At 43.7% G+C, this 24,208-nt stretch overlaps 2 protein-coding genes across 2 annotated transcripts in view; one reads left to right on the forward strand and one right to left on the reverse strand.

The window, feature by feature from the left end:
- Positions 1-1,615: 1,615 nt before the first annotated feature.
- GNS (glucosamine (N-acetyl)-6-sulfatase) lies at positions 1,616-21,620 on the reverse strand. Its single transcript, XM_072347937.1, has 14 exons — positions 21,327-21,620; positions 20,903-20,962; positions 20,055-20,261; positions 18,434-18,499; positions 17,941-18,039; positions 15,474-15,641; positions 12,013-12,095; positions 10,626-10,744; positions 10,023-10,126; positions 9,570-9,671; positions 8,282-8,389; positions 7,514-7,624; positions 5,933-6,093; positions 1,616-5,223 (listed from the first exon to the last, which is right to left on the reverse strand). The coding sequence occupies exons 1-14, from the start codon at positions 21,468-21,470 to the stop codon at positions 5,139-5,141; spliced, it is 1,617 nt and encodes a 538-aa protein (XP_072204038.1). The 5' UTR covers positions 21,471-21,620; the 3' UTR covers positions 1,616-5,138.
- A 743-nt stretch (positions 21,621-22,363) lies between these two features.
- The window catches only part of TBC1D30 (TBC1 domain family member 30), a 48,896-nt gene continuing 47,051 nt past the window's right edge, over positions 22,364-24,208 (forward strand). The window contains exon 1 of the mRNA XM_072334634.1: positions 22,364-22,653. Coding sequence (XP_072190735.1) covers positions 22,413-22,653 — 241 coding nt within the window. The 5' untranslated portion in view covers positions 22,364-22,412. The remainder of the gene's footprint in view (positions 22,654-24,208) is intronic.

Consider the following 24,208-nt stretch of genomic DNA (forward strand, 5'->3'; position numbering starts at 1 on the left):
GTGTTAATCTCCTGAATTTTGCAACATACCAGGATTCTATCAGGTGAAATGAATGAGTCTGTAGTGATGGTGCCTGAATTATGTAAGCAAATGCTGCTTCCTGGATGAGCAAGAGGGGATAGTATGAGTAACAAGTAGTTCTGTTCTGCCTTTACTACAAGTACTCCTGAGACAAGTCCAGCACAGAACTCTCCTGCAGTAGCTGCACCCAGCATCGTAGCCTACACAGTGTGATAGAAAATAGCAAAACAAGGCTGATTTCCCCCTTTAAATTTGGAATCTGGTACGTGAGCAGAGATTTCAGCTGTGGCCAACAGGCTCAGGGAGGCACTGCAGTGCCAGTAGATTTGATGTTCAGCCCCTCTTTATTTCCCAGGCAAAATTACTGCCTCAAACTGGCTGTGAAGTTCTCCATTGGGATAAACAGGTGCTTTCCATATGTCAATAATCCTGGGCAGTTCTTCATGTCTAGACCTGACAGCTGCAACCTCGAGCATCTCTCTCTGCTCATAACATTCTTCCATGGCTGGGAGAGGGCAGATACCAGACATTTCCTATCTGTTTTTATGCTCTGACATAACTGCCTGTTGGACAAAGTTAGAATCCATGCTTTTAATTAACAGCAGGACAGAAAGGTGGCACAGCGTCTATTGAGCATCTCCTCATGCCTGCTGCCAAATTACAGTGCATGTGTTCAAATGTGAGCAAGGCTCAGGTGAAAACACAGCTCACATATATAGGACATAAGGTCTACTGCAGTTGGAGAGCAATATCGATCATAGGAACCACCCCAAAGTGACCTTACCATGTGGGCACCATGGAAATCATTAAGCAGAATGGGAATTTGCATTGAGGTGCTGCAGAGCTGCCTTCCTTGGGGTGTTACAGGGAGCTGTCAAGGCTTCACAAATAGAAACAGCAAGAGATTGAAGTGTTCCTTCATGCAGCTGTTAAATATTTTCCCCTACTTAACGGAGGACTACTAACTAAATCACTGAAGCGGTGATGAAGATACAGCAGAGAAGGACTTATAGAAGCTTTTCAGAAGACCTGAAAAGCTGAGAAGTGCTGAATCACCCTGCAGGACAGTCCAGAAAAGTCATGTAGGTACTTTTAAATAGTTGGACAGAATCACCCAAGGACTCAAACTCTGCACCGGGGACTTGGAAGTGATGGGAAGGAGCCCATCTTACTGTTGCTCACAGTTCCCATTTGTGTGTGGGGAAAAAATAAAGCCTATCCCTTTATTCTTCCTCATCTCAAAAGGCAGAACATGCTGCCTTTAATTACGAAGAGTAATTTCTCCACTATCTGTTCAGTTCAAGTTTTCCACGTACTCAACTACATCAGTTCCCAAGGTAATACGGGAAAGCACAGATTGCTTTTAGATGAGTTTACTCACCTCAACCTTATTTCTTCCTTGTGCAAAGCAGGCAGGTGTTGTCTTGTTGGACACCACACAAGGGATCCACCACCATCGAGGTCCATTGGTAGGCATCTTCACGTCATGCGGCAGTAGGCAGAGCGCAGGCTTAGCAATGAGAAGTCAGTCTGGACAACATGACACACTTCGATCCTTTGGAAAGGTTTAATTGAAATTCGGTAACAAAGGGAAGAAGTTTGATAGGCAGTTTATTTTTTCTTTCCCCAAAAGTGCAGCAGTGAACAGGGTCCTCTGGAAGGGCACTTTCTAAACAAACGTTCAAAACAGCAGAAATTAAGTATGCTCACAACACGCTACAGCAAAGTATGCTCACATACAGAGTACTACAAAAAAAGAAAACCAAACCAATCACTTGAACTGAATCACAGTACAACCAAAAGTCATTGAAATATTGGATGATCAGTCAACCTTGACTTGTTGGAACGGGTATTGTGTCTACTTTGAGTACGTGATTGCATGTCTGTCTGCATTACGGCTCTGCTCCCCACACAGAAGACCAGGATGCTGGGCCTACACTGGGTGAACGTGCACTGGCTGTGCACACTTAGGCCAAAGGGGTGACACACAACATGGTTTGTTTCAGGATAACGTAAGAGTTAACTGTATTTCTCCCTGCACAGTATCTGCTTTGCCAGCTTAGATCATTAAAGTTCACAGCTCTGCTTCTGATAATAATGATTTACAAAAAAAAAAAAAAGAAAAAAAATAAATCACATTTTACCTAAACGTAATTCTGTACCAATAAGGCCCCTTCATTTGACACAAATGCCTTCAGTACCAGGGTGTGGATACAGCTATGATCACATTGCATACGAAGTGGAACATCCAAGGAAGACAATTTGCCTTAAAACCCATTTGGTTGGGAATCGGATCTGGCTGCAAGTTTAAAGTTCCTTCATAATATTTCTGTTTTTAGTCAAGAATCAATACTGTTCATTCGGGGCTCTTCAAAGACTCAGAATTATTCATGGAAATAGATACAGGACAAGTCACAACAAACTCCCCCCTAAGGCAACGGGAGTCAAGCAGCTGTTTGCTCCTGTTCTTACCTTCAACTATGTGCTTCTGCTGAACAGCTCTTGTATCTTCATCCACAGTGAGAAGTTATTTTCCTGAACAGCCTTTCTCTCTGTTTTGGTTGAGCAAGGACTGACTCATTTCATTCTGAATTTCAGCTCAACGTGACAGCTACTGCCTACAACAGACTTCAGGTATGGTGTGATTCTTTGACACCGAGTGCAGAAGGAAAGTTATTGAGTCTACTTAAATGGGCAACTGTTCACAGCGCATACAGAGGGCACAGGTGCTGACCCAGGTGCAGCTGTCTCATCTTGTGTTTAATAGCTATACCAACTCTGTCACCTATTTATTAGGCAAAAAGGAAAACGTTCAAAAAGAAAGATTTGCTGACTATGGCTTTCGATCACTTTGAGTGTTACACATCTGTACCCAAAAGATTTTTCTGTCTTTTCCTCTATTGAGAAGCATAACGTGCATTACTTGTGCTGAAACTTAACTGAAGTTGGAAGTTGACAGATGATCTCCTAGATGTAATAGGGCTGTGGAGGATTTAATGTACAGCAAACTGTTATACTAGCCTCCAGGCAGCTACCAAAATGAAGTCGAAGCAAAAACCAACCCTAAGCAAGACACAAAGTACATGAATCTTGGGTTTGAACCTTAGGTTTAGCTCAGTGTGCAAGAAAACACTTGAGAGCACAAAGAACTTTGGTTTTGTTTTTAAAAGTCAAAGCAGAGTCTAAATGATATTGACAGACAATAAAACAGGCTTAAAAAACAAAGAGAAAAAGATAAAGCTACAACTGTAATGGAGGAAAGGAAGTCCTGAGCATCTGAAAGCATGTTAAGTAGTTTAAGAGTATCCAAAAGCCTCAGTACTGATGCAGATACTCCAGCTGAGAAGTTACCCTTCAAGCATTTTGTTTCCAAACATTTGGTCACTCAAGAGATTTGAAACATTGAGTTAGATTTGAAATCAAAGCTGGATAAAACCCAAGCTGTACGCCAGCACAGAAGTTTGCAGCTAAGCTAAACGAAAGGCAACTTCTGTGCTTCAGAATCAAAAGGAATTATCAGCTGATTTTTAGCATTGCTTTTATCCAGTGTGCAGATCTGTGTGTTGGGATACGTACCTCCGCAGTTAGGATACAGTTGCACTTCTTTGCCTCGTTAGTTTGTTAGTTATTTCCCCCCCCCCTTGGTAGAAGGCTTTAAGCAACAGAAATTGACAGCGTCCTCTTTAGAGAGGAGATCGAAAATAGCTGACTGAGAACTGGAGAGTTGTGTCACAGTTTGTCTGAAAAGGGAACGATTACCTTGCCTGATATACAGTTGATTTATGCATAAGCAACATGAATTTGTCTTGCAAAATACGCACAGCTTGGTGTTTCTAGAAGGTGTTTTGCCAATAATCTATAGAAAAGTCACATTCTAACTCTAATTCAGGTGTTTTTCCGAGATTTCGGAAGATGCTCAAGTTGGGGTACAAGTGACAGCTGCATTTCAGATGAGCCTGATCAGAAAGTTGAAAAGACAACATCACCTTTCCAAAGGGAAACCAAATGATAACGTACCGGTCAGATGTCTGACCTGCAGTCCTTTGGTGTGAAGGCCACTTACTGCAGATTCTGTATAGTTATGTCTCAACCAAAAAGAAACTATGAAGTACTTAAACTGCCTACGATTGCGCTCTAACTTCTAACGAACAGTGATTTACTTATTTCAGTTAGTTTTCTCTCAAAACAGTTTACCTTCAAGAATCTAACTGATATGGTTAGATGATTCCAGGTAGTTGGAGGTTACAGACAGATCAACTCTATTGCTGTGCCCTGTGTGTTTTTGTTGGTTTTTAGTATTACTTCTTTCCACGTATTGAAATAAATGTAATGGTTAGCTCAGAACACAGGCACACTTATTTGAGTACTTGTTAATCCCAACACTGTTTTGATTAACACAGTAGGAAGCCTATGTTAAACCTTAAGAGATTTTTCAGTAGTACATATTAACCCAATCCAGCATTTCAAACTAGGAGGCTGAAATTACATTCTTGTTTGCAAGCTACCAAAGCAGACCTACAAAATTCATTGGTCTCATTTAAAGTGGTCTCGTTAAAAGAGGATACTCTGCATGCTTAGTTTAGTTCTGCAAAAGACTCTCAGATCCTACAGTTTTGACTAATGCCTTCCCTACGCTGTTTTGGGCTAGTCTGCTATTGGCATTAAGAGCTTCGTGCTCAACACAGGAAACCTATCCATAAACACAGCCTTTAGGAAAGTGTGTGACACTGAATATAGGTGAGCGTTACTGTGCAACAGCACCTGCCTATCTGACCCAATTCAACTATGAGTTTACTGGTTCTTTTTAGAACAAAATAAACTGTTTGGATTGACAGGCCATAGTACAACCTCTGTGCCTGGGGTATGAAAAGGTGTTTGAAAGACAAAGGTGGTAATTATCCGAGTAAGAGATTTAGCTGTGTCTAACGATTTAGTTACAGTTCAGCTGTAAAATATACATATTGCACAAGGCAACCAGCTAAAGACAAGGGTTTTTCTTCCAAACAGGGTTTGAATAGCCCGGTAAGTCTTCCAGCTGTGATCAACGAGAGTTTCAGAGACAGACCTGCTGCAGTCACTGGAGAAACTGGTCAGTGGGAGCTGATTGCAAGAGGCTCTTAAATGCTCGATAAGGACCGCGTAGAAAACCTCCGAGCTCGAACACCGTGATTGCTGAACATCAGCCGTGGGTCAAATCTGTACCTGCAAAGAGCAACACAGTCTGCGTGAGCTACAATTAGTCCACAGCAGCAAGCATTTCTAGGAGCAGCTGATCTCTAGAATAGCTCTGGTACAGTGCTACGTGAATAGCAAACAGCAGCGACACTCCACCTACCAGATGAATTATAACAACGTACAGCTAAGGAGTAGATAATCTCCAGAGAAATAAGTATGTATAACATACCAACAGCACATCGGTATGTGTAACATTCATGAGCTGCCTTTTAATAGAAGGTTTTGCTGCCTCTAATTACAGACCTACGCAGCCCATCTATAGGAACATTTCAAACAGTGCTTAAAGTTTCAGTCCAAAAGGCTGCTGTCTGCATTTTGAAGCAGCCCAATTTATCTACAACATGCCTACAGAAACATGCAGAGCTTTTTGTCGCTTGCAGGCAAAACTGATGCCACTTGTCTGACTATTCCAAATAGCTGCAAGACTCAGCTATGCTAAGTCAACAGTGGCTGACAAGATTAAAGTAGTAGTATTAATGCCATCAAGTTACGTTTGGTAGGTTCAATTAAAATAGGGATTAAGCATTCAAGATAGATCAGCATCAAACTATTTCTAGTAAAGGAAAGCATACATGCCAGGGATATTCTGTCTCATCAGAAACACCCTCCATGAAAGCTTAGTCTTTTAAAACACACGGTTATATTTAAAAGTACTATGAATCGACACAGTGTTTACCCAGGATCGAAGACTCCAGGTGTGCGGCAAGTTGCTCCTGAACAGGACTGCAGCATCATTAATCGATAATTCATCTTCTCTAGAATTTCTTGATCGATTGTTTTGGCAATGTTAGTGATCTGGTGTGGATCCGCTGTCAGGTTGTACACTTCCACAAACACCTGTTTAACATAAAGTCCCTGGACTGTATCAAAGTCCTAAATGATAATTAATGTTTAACCACATTATATAATATTAATCAAATGCTGTTCCCAAATACTATTTCATGACCATCACATCATTATATATAGATAGACAGATATGCTTATGTACTTCCAGTTGTCAGAACTCAGGGACATCTTAACTAGACGTAAAAAGCATTCTCGGTACAAATGTTTAGACCTAATAAAAGAAAAGCTTTGGTACGTGTACATACTTAGAGAACTAGATTTGTCTAGGCAACTTTAGGGCAGATTTGGTTTTTGGTACATTAAATCTCTGAACCATTCTGTGGGACAAACAGTAGCTAAACATATCTAAAAAGTGCAGCCGATGTTTTGTCTGGGCTCCAGTAAGTTGTGATTGCAGATGATGCTGATTAATACTGGCTCAGTTGTGTCTAACTGTGATAAAGATTCATCAGGACAGACCTTGGTTACAAGCTTTCTGGGGAGGTTTACTGCAAGGTTTCAAAAGCGACATCACTGCATCTTTCCAGTACTGCTGCCTTAATTTAGCTGAGCGGCCCAGAAATTCAACAACCAATGGAGTGCAGGACCTGCTATCCTATTGTCTTTTCTGCTGTCTCCCTACCAAATCTATCTTGTGGTATTTACTGTCCCAGTTTAAATCATTTATTGCAGATTACTCGAACTTCGTTTGTGGCAGCGTGGTAACTGGGAATAGCTGATGCTTAAACATTCACTACACACATGCTGACATTGCAGTTCATAGGATTTGTGACCCAAACACTCGCCTCAATCCCATTATGCTCCCTGGAGCAACTGCATGCAAATGGACTCAAAAATGAGACCTAAAAACCAGCAGGTTCTGCACATGCAGGTGATGCCCTGCTAACAAGATTCGCACCGTTTCTGAACAGGGGACTGTATATCACATTCTCCCAAATAACATTAGAGACCTTTCTGAGAGTTGTAACTTATACTTGTTTGGCCAGAATAGGCAAACAAGCGGGCAATAGAGGTGAAATGATTAGCCTGATGTTTCAGCTTTCCTGAGGAACAGAGGTGCAGTTCAACTTAAGAATAGCAGAGGTGCGATATAGCAAAAGTATCTATCAGTAGTACAGAGGAATCAGCCACAGGGAATTAAGACTGAGAAACAAATTCAGCCCCAGCACAGCTCTGCTGTTAGGGGATACCAGAAGGAAATAACTATAGTTTAAAGTAGACTCCTTTCCCCACCTTTTCTTCTCCCCAGAACCTCACCACAAACTTCTGTTCATTCTCATTGGTTGTTAAATACTTTGCAAGCAATGCCAGTCTGCTTTCCAGAATACTTCATGCAAACCACTGAGAGCAGACAAGACTGCAGATCATCACCTGCACAGTTGTGACCAGCTAATGCCTGTTATGGACTCACCTCCCGGTCATCAAATTCACAGTACTGCAGATCCCAGGAAGTTGACATTGTCCTTACGCAAGCGTATGTGTTGTTATAGGAATCTTCACAGACACAGTCTGGGAAGCAGTGCTGTGAAGTAAGCAGTTAAATATTTAAGATTAAGAAAGGTGAACTAGCAATCCTTTCCCCAGAGTACACACCAGCTCAAGCCAACTGCAGTTAATTAATGAACACCAGGATCTCAGTCTAACACACTTAAGGCTCTGCCAGGGGCGTTAAGTAAAAATCATTTCTTCTAAATTCAAGACTGTGTTATTAGTGAGTGAACTCACAGTGATTAAATGCATTTTGTCTGGGAAGCTGATGTATATACACAACAGAACAAAACACATTCAATACAACACAAAAGGCACACTTTACTTAGAGCAAACTTTGATCAGAAAGCAGCTAGCAACAAACAGCTAGAAAGAAAGAACAGTGTAATGATGCCACTGGGACTCTAGAAGGAACACTGTGTCTCTGCCTGCCATTTTCTGAAGTCAACACCTTTCTGGATACTTCCGTAGCCCACAGGCTCCATGGATTCCCACTGAAAGGGTGACTGTTCTATATGGTCATATGAACACATCAGTTCCACATGGCTGGATGTCTCCTTCTGACTCTTTAATGCTGCACAGCACCCACAGAGCTAGCTCCTAATGGCAGCTTGCTGCTAGAACCAGGCGAGTCCACAGAACAGATAGGTCAGTTGCTGTTTTCTAATATTAACGTTCTTGTCCTACTTACTGTGACACCGGGTCCGAGGCCAGGACAGGTAGGATCACTGCCGTTGTATCCTTCTCCCTGGTACTCCACCAAAAAGTCTGATCTCCATGTCACGTTTTTGTCTCCCCTCTAGGAAGAGAGGACATGACTTAGAATTCACTGTATTAAGAAACAGAAGATTTCCATGCCTTGCGTAACACAAACACTATCCACTGCTCAAAAGGCAATATGAGTTGTGGTCCCTGGTTTAAGTCGGTCTTTAAATAACATTCAGTCTTAGGCTAGAATTCCTTGGGTAGCTGAAAGACAAGGATCCAACAAGAGATATCCCACCTCAAACCTCCAAGAAAAAGCTACTGAAGTGATACGTTCAGCTCACAAGTAATTGTGCAGTAACACAAACAGTAAGCTGTACAAATACTACAGCATTACAGACAAGAGCCCTGTGACAAGGCTGTTTGGCCTTGATTTGTATCAGATGACCACAACAGGTGGAAAAAGATAGCTTTGGCGTAAGAAAAGATAAACAGCTTTAAGAAGCAACTACACTTTAAGCTGCTCTATTTGTAGATGCATTTTATAAGAGAGAAGTAGTTTAAAGTTAACACACTGCACTGCCACAGGTCTACACAGCAAAATAACGAGCTCCACATTTTTGATTGTCAGTTTAAACTGACACCTTTTACCTGCCTCCATCAGAAGAACAGCTTAAGGTTTGGATAGAAGGTTTTAATAGCAAAGCACTGTTTTAAATCTGGATGATCTCCTCCATTTCCAAGTAAGCTGCCTTCAATTTATAGACTAAATTTAATTAAAACTAAAAGGATAAACTACAAGCAGCTTTATTTAAGTAGGCTTCTGCTCACTTATTGGAAAGGTCAGCTTTACTTTATGAAACCACCTACAGTTTCATAGAGTTTAGTGAGAAATGCTTGCTCTTCTGAAATGTGAAGCAAAACACAGTAAGAATAATCTATCCTTCTTGAGTCTGTGCTGAGAAGTCCTAAGGAAAAGGCAGAGAAGGTTGCAAAATGGGAATATGCAACTTCCAAAACAGGAATTCTTACAAATTGCAGCATTAGACAAAGCACGACAAGTTTCTATTACAAAATGACCGCAGCTCATTGTAATACACCTGCATTTAAACTGCATACCCATGTTTTTAACCACTAAACCGTCAATATCCTGTGTGAAAACTCCAACAAGGTAAGAATATGGATTAGAAGTCCACCCAACCCATTGAAGGAAATAATATTCCCTTTGAACAATCATCCCTATTGCTGGTTACTGTCCCTGGTTGTCTGCTTACCAACAGGGGCAACAGTGACATTCCATCCATCTGAGTTTTATTCAAGTCATATCCCGCAATATCCAGAATAGTGGGACCCAAGTCAATATTTGCAACAAGCATCTGCAAGGTGAGGAGAACTGTTAGCTCAGAAGACCAGAACCTAACAAATACACTGATAAGATTTCTGCTTTCAGTACACCCAAACACTACTTGATTTCATCCTGGCAGGCTAACAGAACCCATAACCTTCACAAGCAATGCTAGAATCTCCAGAAAGTGATCTCCACATCTCTTATGTCAGCATCCTGCGATTGCTTAAATGTACTGCTTCAAGCAATGATGTACTGACTTGTTTTTGTAAAGAATGGAGTATTTGCATTTCCTACCCCCTCATATTTCATTGAGGAACTATTACCTGAAGTGGTTAACAGTGAAACAACAGAAGTAAAGCTGCATTCTCTTTTCACTTACCTTGTTTGTCTGATTTGGTTTTATCCCTGGTCCTCGGACTAGCAATGGAACTTTGATATCAAACTCATACAGCTGCCGTTTGTCTATTGGCAAAGAAAACTGTCCTGTATTGGAGAAGAAAGAAAATTAGACAGCTTCTTCTTTAATGTTTAGAAAGGCCTGTGTTACTTAATTCCCAGCAATGAATTTTAAGAAGCCAGAAGGGGTTACGTGCTTCATTAAAGAAGATATTTTGAAGCTGTCAGCTCCTGTAAGACATAACTCAATGTTTATTAGCTTGGATGACACCTTTTCACTTGTGCAACATGTTCCAGACAGGTCTTTGAGACAGACTTTGACTGGTTAACTTTACAGAACAGAGATCCTTCCTCTACTTCTGTCTCATTTTACAGTGAAAGGCAATGCTGAGAATTAAAAAGACAAACCAAAATCCCTCAAACACTCTACACTACAACTGCAGGATGTTTGCAATTCAGATCTGTACTTCTCATGTGTACAGTTTTCCACAGTTGCTGTTTCCATTTTCTGCAATGGTCTCAAGAGTGAGAAGCTATGCCACTCCTGGAGCTTCTACTAGCATTCAGTAGGCAGTGAAAACCTTACCAGTATGAAAGCCATTGTCTGATGTGTAAAAGATGTATGTGTTATCTAATTCTCCATGGACTTCCAATTTCTTCACTAGCTTCTCTACCAGGTCATCTACTGACAGCAAAGTTTGCCACCTACATAGAAACAAAACAATTCATACAAGAGAGTAAAACATTAGAATTGGGACGAGTAGTGCCTTCATAACATGCTTTAAATCAACAGCGAATGCACTGGAAATGGATTATTTTGTTTGCTTGTTTCTGAAAACAAGCATCATAGATTATCACACTGTACTTTTGGAGGCTGCAATTTAAGATAGAAATGAACTGTTTGTCTTCAGTTCTTGTTGATTTTATTCTGAAGTGTCTGAGAAAGACGTCAAAGTGACGGTTACTTCTAATCTTATCTGGAGACAGCCAAGACCAACTATGAAGCAACACAGTAGCAAAGAGTCACAGTTCTTCTGCAAGGTCACGTTATTAGTTCTTTGTATTTTAGTACTAAACATTAGATATAAGTCTGCCAATAACTCAGTTCTCTATTTGGGATCCTTTATGCCTGAAAAGCACGTCAGTTGTTCTATATCACTCACACAGTATCAGGATCTACTACTGCAATGTATCTAAAAGCCTTAAGCTGACAGAAGCCATTGACACTGCTTCTGAGAATTCAATGATAAGACTCCACAGGCTAACGTAATGTTGAATTTAAATTGGAATTATTCAATTATTATATCTTCTTGTCTCCAGGCTTAATTTAGGATTCGGCTGCTTATTTTTATCTCAGCCTTTTGTTAAGCAGGAGTCTGGGGGAAAAAGAAAATTCAAAAGCCTTGGTCTTCTATCTCCAAAGCAACAGGCTAATCAATACCTGATAACTGCTTAAAATTCAGTTTAACATTTAAAGTTAGTTAAGCTAGTGTTTAATTCAAAACCTCTAAAAAGTCTACAACATAAGCATACATCTACAAGGGAAACAAATACATCTTGCTTTATGCTAAGAAAAAGGGAGCAAATGATATTTTCATATTCATCCCACCCCTTGTAGAAAGGGATCAAGCACTTGCCCTGGCCAGACAGTTATTACACATATTTGCATCTAAAGGGGTAGGACTAGAAGAGTCTGAGAGCCAATGTTAATGACATTAGCTGACCAATACATTGCTAGTATTTCATATACATTCTGAACTGAAAGAAAGGCAGCTGAGACATTAAACGTGACTCATCTTTCTATGATTTACAAGCAAAATACTTCTGAAGGCAATTACAAGTTTCTTTTCAAGAAGTAAACTGAAAGTCAGGTCTGTTGAGACAGATGCCAGAGAACTAGCACAGGTAACACCTTGCTGTCAGATGTATTACGACCCCTTAAAACTTTTTACCTTAAGAAACAAAATTCTTACCTCTTCCTGTAAGCATCGTCAAGAAACTGTATTGAAGAGTTAGTCATTGGAGTCTTTGCTTGTCGAATTAACCAGTGCTTGTTCTAAAGAAGAAAAAGAAATAAGAAAAAAAGCAGTGCGGAACAGAAGTACAAGAAAAGTTGTGTCAGCTTTTATACCCCCGTTAGGCTGATGACAAATCTTGTTAGGGTAAAATATCCACAATTGCTGTTAAACAGCTAGAAAATGCTATGAAAACAGTCCTGCTCTTAGCTCATGTAAGCCCCAAGTTGCAAGAGCAGACCGCACTACAGCTCCATTATGCCTGTGCTGGATGCTTTCAAAGCAGTCCAGGAAAGAAACTGGTGATAACTGCTAGGGAAGGTCCTCCCAAACAACATTTCAGTAGCTACCAAAAATCCAGGAAGATGCATGATTTAGGTCTAATGGGGGAAAGAAAAAGGCCTCAAGGACTGAGCACATTATAAGATTGGACAGGGCTGCTGAAGCACAGTTCTTTGGGAATTCATACTTGTGAGCATACTAACATCAGTAGAGAGCTGGGGAGAAATTCAACAAAGGCAATTAAGACAACCTGGTTTATGGACAGGTGAGAAAAAAATCCCTGCCACTAACAGATTCTCAGTAGCTTACGAACTCTGGGCTACAGACTGAGCTGGGTTCTGCTTCCCTTACTTTTAGCTCTTCCCCTTTTTTCATTGCTCACTTCCCCCACATAACAGATAATATTTAGTTCCTACAAAAAGTTACTCTCTCACATCCTCAAGCGTCGGTCTGAACTGGGTCAGTCACTACACAAATACAAGCAAAAGTCTGTTGTGAATAAACTGAAAGTTAATATTAGTGGGGGAGCAGAATAAAGTTATGTCAGTGCAGCTTTATAATTTTTCATTTAGGAAGTTGGAGATGATCCACTTGCCACCCTCGGCTTGAGCCTATACTTAGCTGGTCACTCTTCTCTAGAGCCTCTAGTTATGCAACTTCCCTCTTGTGACAAGTGAATGACTGGAAAGCATTTGGGCTTCAAGGACTCACAGAGTGACTCACACCCTCTTGCAGTTACTCAATTCCCCATTTTCTGTTTTGTACACTGAAGAAAGGATTTTTGGCATGGAAAAACTCATTTCACAACCAGTTTGTTTTAATTCCCTTTATTCAGATCTTGCTTTTGCAGCAGCTGTAAAGGAGCACAAAAGCGAGGAAAGATAGAACACGCATTATCCCCAGCTCAGCAGAAGTGCTTCAGAAAATGAAGGAGCTGACACTGTCACCTGGCACCTTTTGCAGGCAGTGGGCTCAGGAAAGCTCTTTCCCAAGACAACTGTGCTGTGTAACTCAGACTGAGAAATCACTTGGTAAAACTGAAAATCCCTCTGCTCTGGAGTATTTTTCTCTTCTCATGTTCCTCCTAAGTTTCATACGACACCTAAACATACTTGTTGATTTCAGTATACACCATACTGATTCACCATCCTCAAATTTGCTTCTGTCAGCCCCTGCCAAATTTCATTCACAGTATTACATACAAGGCTGTCCACTGAACCTGCTGTCTCCTGATGCCCCACTCTGAAAGAAAGCCTACAAGACCTTGAGACAGAACACACTATCTTGTCAGTAGAATCCAGACAGGGCTGTGCTTTGACTTTGCAAGGAAAACAATACATGGAAGAGAAATACCTGACACAAATCTTGGTCAGCTTTTGTCAGAACAGCTTAGTTGGACACCTTGTCTGGAATATCAGTAGCCCTCCTTGGGAAACCAGACAGCCACCTATCGCTTGGAATAATCCATAGCTGAGGATCTTGAGCAGAAAGCACATTACTGGCCAATAGAAGAACTCAAATCTTACTCTTTATGCCGAGATTCTACCTACATGGCTTCTTTTAGTACCTCTTGCCCACATACTACATAAGGAAGCTAGGAAACATTGACTTAGGAATCAGGACTGCATAACACACGACTGCACAATGCATGTTTGCTTAGCAAACATTACAACACCAATGACTTTAGTGTCTGGGCCTATGTGTATGTTTATTACTTTTGTAGGAACTGTGCATGCCCTGGAAAATAGAGCTCAAGGAAGAGTTAGGCTTTGAGACTATAACAGTACCAATTAGAAATGCACATTGCTAATGACTGTAGCTATTTTATGGCTAGGAAGGTGCTACTCTGTTCTTATTTTGAAACAAAGTAAGACTGTTGCCTTCACAGGTATCAGCTACCCATCATAACACAAAAAGACAGACTCGTGGGCATACACACAGCTTTTGCCTTTGTTCTGCATAAGGGAACTCCCATGTCATATAGTTTCAACTAGCTGACAACTTCACTGGTCAATTTATTCCTAGCTCACAATTTTGAAAGCGTTCACTTACTGCAATAATGGAACCTAAGACACAATTAACAATCTTTCGTGGAAAAAAAGATTCCAGTTCCCACTACATCACAACATAACGGGTTGGACTGAAGTATCTATTCTTTACTGCCTGGAACACCTTTTCTTCCCTTTCACTCACAGTTTTACATCGTGCTGATAAGCACAGAGTCATTTTTTTGTAAGCGATAGTTCTCAGCTAAAAAGCAAGTTCCACCTGGGACTGCATGAGCCACAGTGACCTCAAAAGTGGTTTCACTGGGCTCCAGACAGGAACAAATCCTGAAGTGAACACTGAACAGTGGTAAAGCCTGTATTTGAAAATGAAATCTCATCAGATCAACTGTCCACAACTTCCACTTTCACTTACTGTCAGAGCGAGTAGCAGATTAGTCTGAGCTAGAGCATATATGGCTGAACTTACTGGCAGCAGGGAAGATACTGCATGTCCCAAATGTTCTCAAGTGTGTAACACCAGGCTGATAAATTCAGCTTACAAGTCATCTCAATAGGTGAAAGCCAAACTACTGAAGTCGTAATGACTCTAAGCCCTGCGCTCCATGATTTCACAAAGTTTTCTAACTGGCCTCAAAAACTTGCCAAGTAGGAGCAGGTCTGCCAGGAGCTCAAGCAAAGGGCCCCACCCTCATGAGTGGACATGGAGTGGAAGCGTAAGAGTTGTTCTCAAATCCCCTCTGAGCCTTTCTGCAGGACAACACTTATGTGTCCTCCTGAACACACTGAAGAACAATGAAAGAACAAAGCGTTTCAGAATAATCCAGAAAAATCATCTTGAAACTGGACAAAGAACAAACATTTTCCACATTAATCATATTATCATCATTAGTCTATTATACCATATGATCTTTGCCACTGAATTTTTAATTTACAAAATAACAGGACGCACCAATCTAAGTCTCAGTATAAATAGCCTTTAAGAATAAGGCAGGTAACATAACCAAACAACTAGTGGTTGTGATGCTAGCCAATTATTCTGTTTAATCTTAACAAGCAAGCCAGAATCACTGCTTACTGCTCTCACCAACTAGGAGAGCAGTCTCTGCAGACTCTTGCTAGACAGCTTACCTTCCCATGAATGTTAAAATTGCTGTTTCTTGGTGCACTGACATTCTGAAAGCTGTTTTTATACTGTGGAGCAGCTGTCCAAGGCGAATGTGGTGCTGGGGTTGAGATCATCATAAAGAAAGGTTCAAAATTGGATTTATACTCCAAGAAGTCCAATGACATGTTAGCCTGTTTTGTTAAAGAAAAAGAGGTCTTAATTCCAAAGGAAAACAGTACTCAACAAATCCAAGCTACACACACACACACAGTATTCAAAGCCTGGACAACAAATAAGCTTCTGAAGTGGTTTGGACACTTGTGGATGGTAATAAAACTGCAACTCCTGATTAAAGTAATTCCAAGCGTTAAACAAATTATCTGTCCCACATCTCTGAACAGCATTCTACTTCAGACCTTTGCTTAGACTGGAAAGCTCATCAAAAGGATGGCATGAAGGATAACTCCAGCTTTTCAACCCACTGTGCTTATTTCAAGTGTTAACAGAATGCACCCAAACCCTTCCGTTCTCAAGTGAAACTGAAACTTTAATACAGTCTGAGGGTCTCAGATGCCATCCCCTGCCTGACAGATCACAGACTGCCAGATTCAGTTGCCCTCTGAAACAGACAAAGTCCTAAAGTTTTCCAGCTCTGCAGCTTATAGAGTATGCTCATTCCACAGCCAGCTCCTTCATTTCTAAGAAGTGTCACATTTCTGCTGGTGAAGCCAGCAGCTTTAATGAAGCACAGCAGCAAATTCCAACTACTCAAGTCACTTTTCTGCACTTTCATTTTCACTTCAGTCTATGCCCAACTTCAGGGAAACACTATGAAGAGCTTCACTTTGCCTTCCCTTGTTCAGTCTTTGAAATTAAAGCTTCAAAGGTATTACTTGCTAGAGAGTCCTCTCTATTTGGATTTTCCAACATTTTCTTTTCCTGTCTGACTAGTATGTCCCTCTTTGTATTCCCTCTTCATCCTCTAGAACTGGAGAAATGCTAGGAATTCCTCCTGCCAATATGACTCTGTCTTCCTCCCTCCTAACTCCCACATATAAACAATAGGGGCTGGACTTTACATGATAACAGACTTAAGGGAGGAATCAAAACTGTTAAGTACAGAAACTTGGTTCACAAACTGGTATGAGGGAGGTAAACTCAGATTTTGTTAGAACATTTCAGCATAGCACATCAGGTCTGCAGCAAACACCTGCTACAGGTGTTCAGATTCTTAATACTAGATTCAATTTCTCATGTCCTCAGTCAGGACAAGGAGATTGCGTGCTGGGCCAAGCAACACAGGAACTTTGCATAAGCTACTTTTTGCTCTTCCTGGTGATCTCTGTCACTGTTTGGCAGCACACACGGTACACATTGCCCACCCACTGGATTAAACTGAAACACTAACCTGAAATGATACATACATACTTAGTAGCTATAGGCAGAAAGTAGAATGCAACATACTGAAAACCCATCATAACACACTGGTGTATCAACAGGCAACCCGCTACAAATACAAACCTGGTCAAAATGCTTATGAGCTACTGAAGGACCAAAAAGACCAGTACAATACCAGTAACAGGATAGCCTCTCTTCTGGCTTACAATTCCAATCTAGCTTTAGACACTGTAAATCTAAATTTAATCAGACAGCTGTTCCATGCCTTAAGAAACATCAATCAGTTCTGTTCCTAGTAAGCAGCTGTCTAGGTTAAAGAACTGGCAATGAACCTCACTAGAGTCAGCAGAAGATCCACAAACTCACTGCCTGAAGAGACTTTTCAGAGGAAAGTTTTCCTGAGCATGTAAGCTCCCAGCAATGCCATTAATACACTACAACAGTGCATTAACTTAAGATTCCAGCTCTGGGAAGGGGATGAGGAAGGTGAAAATGCAATAGAAAAATCCACACTACTTGCTAAACAGGGCCTCAAGAGAACTACAAGATGTCATGGCTTTGTAATGGATTAAGCTATAATATATTCAAGTTACCAGTTTGATGTAGTTAAAATATACAAGATATTGAGACACAGGCAACATCTACAAAATAAAACATGGTGTGAAGTTACTTTCATATGCTTAACTTCCTACTAAGATCTTGATGCAGTTAATCTGCTACTGAAGTTGTCTATTGCAATGAAATACAGCCTTCTATGAAGTAATTTTAAGACACTGCTTGTACATATCACATTCCTCACGTACCACAGCAGTCAGTATTAACCTCTCCGTGAGGCTACTGCTAGTAAACAGGCAGTTGGAACATATTTCCTTTCCACAGCTTCTACACACAAACTTCCCATGTTTAAAACATACCCAGAATCTTGTTTTGCTGTTTGATGCCTGCCTGGTGCTATGACAGGGCAATCATTGGCTATTTATGAACTACTGCAGCCTAACAAATTGCCATTGCCACCCCTCCCCAGTCCCCCAGCAAGAGGCATTATTTGGACACAAGTAGTTTTTATAACACAGATGTAGCAGAACTTCCTACCAGTACATCCGTCAGATAATCGACGCTGTAGTTCTCACCATGCTTTCGTGCTTTGCCATTTACTGAAAGAGTATAGTTGTAGTACTTTGAATTTTTCTCCTGCAAGAAAGAAAAGTTGCACACACGTTTATACAAAGCAACATACTCAGTGATTACTTCAAATAATCAAAACTCCCAACATCAGACAAATAGGTTGCCAGCATTTGTCATAAGGACACTCCAAGAATTATCAGAACCAGTCCCAACAATATCATATTCTGCAGCATTATCTCGCACCACTTTGGCTTTAGGCTCCAAGGTTCTTCCCCAGGCAGTTTAGTAGGAGTAGCCCTTGTGAAAGCCAAAGGACTGATAAACAATAGAGGGGAAGAAAGGGAAGATTTGCATTAAGTTATTAGATGCTCTGTGCTCTCTATTTCATGACCAGCAAAATTTAGAATATAAGCCGGATTACAAAACTATCAAAATGAAGGATTTTAACAACATCACATACCAGAGCATACCAAAAACTCCATCCTGGAGGGACATGACTTACTCCCCCTGCATCCTCTGCTCCATACTGAAAAACAGATAGATTGTGACTCAGTTTCAGTTATCACAAACAAAAGCTAGAGATTATGCTTCATATTCATGTGCTTTATTAAACACTAGCCAGAAAAACCATTAAGTCAAATTAAACTTCAGAACAGAAAAAAAGACAAATATATTTGTATGTAAAATGCATATTTACAGGCCATTAGAGAGACCAGGGTTAAAATAACTGAAAGATATTATAATGAATTCCAGATTTTCATTTACTATTTAAATCTTATTCCCTCTTCTACTCCACACATGGGCTCATACAGAGATCCTGTACATCATCATGCAAGAACACACTATCAGAACACAGGCAGTAAGACAGCCTTGGGTTTTATGCTAACAGCTAAGAGACTAAAGAAAACTGCAAGTAGGCCGACAGCCTCCGTCACTCCGTACGAAGAGTTAGAGTGAACTTAAATCAGTGCTAGTAGCTGTCATCTTCGTGACAAATGATTAAGAACAATTAGGCCTTAAGACAGCAAAATAGGAAACTGGCTGCTGAACCAGCGCCAAATCCAAAACAGAGGGTGTCTCAGAGCAACACAATGTATCTTCTCAAGGCTGCCCCCTCACATCTACACGGCTCCCCAAACTGGAGGGACAGGAGACGGTGCTGACTCAAGGAATGCTCAGAGGAAGCCAGATAAACTTCCCTTCCCCAGCTGCCTCATTGACTTCAGCAGAGGCACACTTGTGCCTGGCTAGAATACTCACTCATGTTCCATTATTCTATTATGCCACCAACATTTTCCACCAAGAGACACATGGAAAATAATGCTGCTAAGAACTTTAAGTCACCTACAAATACAACTCCATTATGCCAGAAGCGAAACAAATCTTAGTGCTTTCAGGGAGAAGTTTTAAAGCTTACTATAAGCTACCATGAAGCACAGCTTAGGAAAGGGAAAAAAAACAAGAACCAAAAAGCACACACAAATGATTTAATAATAAAGTGCTGAGTAAGCTCTGCAAAGAGCTCAGGTATTAGCTGCTCTCCCAAGAAACTTGCTTCAGTGAACATTTAATATTTAAAACAGCAATTAAGTGCCAAAAGGAAAACAGCAATGTTCAAGGGGATATATCAGTTGGAAATGGTGAGAGAAGTTTATTCTTCTCCTTTGAGTAGCATTATTGTAACATCTGCCTCAGGTTGGTGCAGGCCTGATGACATTCTTCATAGCTCCCATGTGCCAATCATGTATTTCTTACAGCCATGAAAAACATGCTGTCTATCAAGTGAAACAACCAAACACACTGAAATATGCCTACGGATCCCATCATCCTTTCACAATTAACTTGAAAACAACAAACCCTCAGACAACCAAGAATCTGATTTTAACTAAGCTAAGCTCGAGATCTCAACTTTGCACGTTATCTATCCCGCCTCAGGGCAGAGAATTGTTCATCCAAGTAATATCATTTAAAATACGGTGGGGATTCAATACCTATTACAAACAAAAAAGCCAGAGGCCATTTTAGAAAGGTGGATAAAGGTGAGTACGCTGTGCCACAGTAAAAATACAAGTGCAAAATACCTCATTCAAGTACTTTCCAGCAAAGAACGTTTGATAACCACACATTGATTTGAGCAGTGCTGGGAAGGTGTTGGGTTCTTGTATCTTCTGCCACGACTTGCTGCTGCAGTTTCCTTCCAGAGTGTTATTGACAACGTGGTGGTTATGAGGGTATTTCCCTGTTAAAATGCTCGCACGACTGGGGCAGCAAAGCGCACTGGGAACATACTAGAAGGAACAGGAAGAAAAGAGACAGGATTGATACTGGAAAACATTTCTCCTTAAAACGTACGGGTTTTAAAAGATCAGATAACAGGTTGATCAAAGAGCTCACCAGCTTTAAAAACTCACAAAACACGCACTGTGTAGGACACAAAGGACACCCTAAGGATATTCACAAGTGAAATGCTGTGCTTGAAACTGCCTTATGGGTTCTCCAATCCCATACTTGCACAGTACAGATAAACAGCAGTAAGCATCCATTCAAACACTGTGCTCACCAGTTGATCCATGCTGTTGTTTTAGTTATGACAGTATATTAGAACACAAAAAGAACGAAGTGGAATTTCAACCTGCAGAAAGCAGCCGGTTTTAAGTGGCTTCTAATGCTTCTCAGTTCACAGTGAGAGACAGACTAGGCAGCTGCACTGCGCTGAGGAAGTCAGCTCGAAGGCTTTTAGGAAGTGAAAATTACCCCCTCAGACTCTGGCCTTGAGTGCTACTTATTTACTTAGAGACCTAAAACTAGCTAGGTGTTGAATCAGGAACAGAACAACACACAGAACATGCACGTTCACAGGCTCTGAAACCGAAAACACAAACCACACACACACACCTCAGAGCCTCGAGGCGTTAAGGCAAACACTTACTGCGTTTAAAAAGGTGACTCCCATCTGCGCAATGAGGGCATTGGTCTTCTTCATGGGGGTCTGCGAGAGAGAGGCACCGAGCGGTCAGCTCAGCTGCACACGCGAGAACAAGGAGCGAAGCGGCAGAGCGGAGAGCGGCCCCATCCCGTACCACAGCGGGCTGCGCGTCACGCAGCTCGGCCACACGCAGCTCGGCCACACGCTGCCCGGCTCCGGGCAAGAGAAACTCCGCCGGGGTCTCTGCGGGCGCTGCCCACCGCCACGCGTCCCACTCCGGCGGCCGCGGAGCACCCCCAGGCCCTCACAACGCGGCCCCGCTCCCAGAGTGCGCGCCCGCCGGGGCCGAGGCCTCCCGCCCCGATCCCTGCGCGGGCACCGCGTCCCTCGGCAGCGCCGCGACGCCTTCCCCGCCCGCCGGCCGTACCATGCCGCCCAGGAAGACGTCCTGGTCGTCGGTGAGGATGAGCACCACGTTGGGCCTCTGTCGCGCCGCCCGCGCTGGGCTCAGCACCAGCAGCGCGGCCAGCGCCAGCCAACGGGACACCGCGGGCAGCGCGGAGCGGGACATGGTGCAGCCACGGGGCCGGCCGGAGGGACAGACGGAAGGAAAGCGCCGACGTCGCTCAGCCCCCCGGCGTCGCGGAGCGGCCGACCGCACAGCGCCGGCTGCAGCGCGCGGACCGCCCCGCCCCCGGCATATGACCAGGGCGAGCGGGGAGGGGGGGCGAGGGGTGTCACGTGGGCGGGAGGTGCCGCCCAACGCCCCGCCCCACCGGGCGGATCGGGGCGGAGCCGCGCTCTGCGCCTCGCCCACAGCGGCACCGGCCGGAGCGCGGGGCGTCACGGCTGAGGCGCGAGGGGCATCGAGTCCGACTGCGGCACCAACTGCAGCCAGACCTCGTGTCTGGGAGCGCCGCTCAAACCCACCTTGAACGCGGGGCCGTGCACGCCGCCCTCAGCCCAGCCGCCCCTCCCCCGGAACAGCTCCATGCCGTTCCCTCAGGCCCTGTCGCTGTCACACGGAGCAGAGCTCAGCGCTGCCCTCCGCTCCTGTCAGGAGCTGCAGCCCCCATGAGGCCTCCCCTCAGCTCCTCTGCTCTGCTCTGAGCACACCCCGGGAGCTCAGCCGCTCCTGGCAAGCACCCTTCTCCATCTTCACACCCTCCTATGGACGCTCTCCAATAGTTTTATACCTTTACGTAGCTTAACACTCGCCGTAACAGACAGCGTAGCTTTTTGTTCTTAATGTCACTCTTGCCAACCCGCTGCGTTTCTCTACCGACCTGCTCACACCCCCGCCCCGCCCGCGCCCCCCCCCCGCCGGGCGGTGATGCCGCACGCAGGTGCAGCCCCGGCCGCGGGCTCTACCAAGCCGCGAGGTGCGCGGGGAGGACCTCGTGCCGCTCCTGCCCGCGAGGAACGCCCCGCAGCCCGGGCTCCCCCCGCCACCTCCGGCCGGCCGTGGAACGGGCCGAGCCCGGAACTCGGCGCTGCCGCGCGGCCGCGGAAGATGGAGGCGGCGGAGAGAGGCGCGGGCGGCCGGGCGGGCAGCAGCGCGGACAGCCTGGCCGAAGAAGAGGACGAGGAGGACGAGGAGGTTCCCGGCAGCGGCCGCTCCAGCCGCACCTCGTCGCTCGTCAGCGGGCTGCTCACCGAGCTCTACAGCGCCGCCGAGGCGGCCGCCCCTCCCCGCGTCCTGCGGGAGCTGCAGCGGCAGCGGCCGAGCCGCGCCGAGTTCCTGCGGCTGAAAGGTACGGACCGCGCCGGGCCGGGACGGCGCCGCTCCCCTCCGCTCGGTGCAGCCCGGACTGCGGGGGCTGTTCCCCGCGGGTGGGTGGGACGGGGCGGGCTCGCCCGCGGCAGGTGGAACGGCTGTCATTCGTTATTGTTCTGCCCCCCCCTTCCTCCGTGAAAGGTGGCCGTGATTTCAGGCTCTCGTAATTCTCTTAAGACTTCGGCTTTGTAGTTTTCAGGCTTACTGTGCGGGTAAACTTGTCTCCAAGGAAAGCCGAATGAATTCAAAGTAATAACTAACCAGAATGAAGCCGTCAAAGAGCTCACGACACCCGTGCAACTGTGACAGTGAATACTTCCTGAAGGATGGGACTTGCAGACCCAAAGTCGGCCCGGTGAAGAGGGCCATACAAAGATCTCTTGTTTCCTGATGTCAGAATATCCTTGTTTCTGTCAAGGACAAAAGAAAGCAGGAGGTGAATAGACAGATTCTCAAGCTGTGCAAACAGCTGTCTGCTTCCTTGTTTGGCTTCCTAACGAGATGATGGTACTCAACCCGATAGTCCAGGATATGGCTCATGTTCTGTATGTCCCACAGTGTCTGGGACTCAGCAAGAATTAGTTTGTATGGGAACGTATGTCCCAGAACTAAAACTCAGGAATTTTGCTGCAACACTAATTAATGGTTTTTACAGGAAAAGCTAACTGGGGTGAACAAGAAAAGATAAAATTCACCTCATTGCTTTGGTGATGACTGTCCATGTCAGCAGGAATACAGTTTGTTTTTTTCCCTGGTACAACGTGGCATGAAATCACTTTGCCCAGTCCCAGTGATGGGGGGTGCTGACTGAGCAGCAGCTGATCTAGATGGGCTGCTTGCTGCAGAATATAGAGTTGTTTTTGCCAGCAGCTGCCCTTGCTGCCATTCCTGGTTCTCTCCCATCCCACAACTGGTTAGCATTTCAGCCTACTTTGTCCTGTTTTTTTTAAGCTCTGCTGAGATCTGAGGAAGGTTTTACTGTATAAACCGATCACCATCCCACTAACGACAGCTTTTCCTGAAGGCATCAACTTTTTGCTCACTGCATCAGATTACCGCAGGATGGATTTTTTGGATTGATTTTTCTTTCAGCTTGAAGAGGCGTGGTTGGACTGAGAGCAGCAGGGTGTGAGAACAGTCTCAGGAAGAAAGCTGTCAGGACAGCAACAGCAAACTTCACCAGGCTGTTCCATAGCAAAGAGCTGAAGAGTAGTAGCACGTGGTAGGCAAGACCCAGACCCTCACTAGCAGGATGCACACAGAGGAGAGAATCCAAAAGCTCTCTCCCACACCTCCAAAGCTCACTGCACAAGTGTCAGCAGGAACATTAGAAGTAAACTGAGTCATTTTGGTGAGCTGAGAGCTCTGGTACCACCGTGACCAGTGGAAACAGTGAAGGCCATAACTGAAGCTGCATCATTTACCTTTAAGCGGTGATAGTTATCCACTTAGAGCTCATCCTGGAGTTGCTTTGCAGGCAGCTTCTTGAACATCTTCCTTTGTCTATTACCATTTACTTATTCCTTTTGCAT

This window comes from Excalfactoria chinensis, chromosome 1 (genome assembly GCF_039878825.1).
Source record: "Excalfactoria chinensis isolate bCotChi1 chromosome 1, bCotChi1.hap2, whole genome shotgun sequence".
Taxonomy (NCBI): domain Eukaryota; kingdom Metazoa; phylum Chordata; class Aves; order Galliformes; family Phasianidae; genus Excalfactoria; species Excalfactoria chinensis.

Excerpts from the sequence above, each read along its gene's own strand:
- GNS (XM_072347937.1), bottom strand. The coding sequence starts at position 21,470 with ATGTCCCGCTCCGCGCTGCCCGCGGTGTCCCGTTGGCTGGCGCTGGCC. Across the intron at positions 9,672-10,022 it reads AACCAAATCAGACAAACAAG|ATGCTTGTTGCAAATATTGA; the intron begins GTAAGTGAAAAG and ends CTCACCTTGCAG. Across the intron at positions 5,224-5,932 it reads CCTGGAGTCTTCGATCCTGG|GTACAGATTTGACCCACGGC; the intron begins GTAAACACTGTG and ends TGCTCTTTGCAG.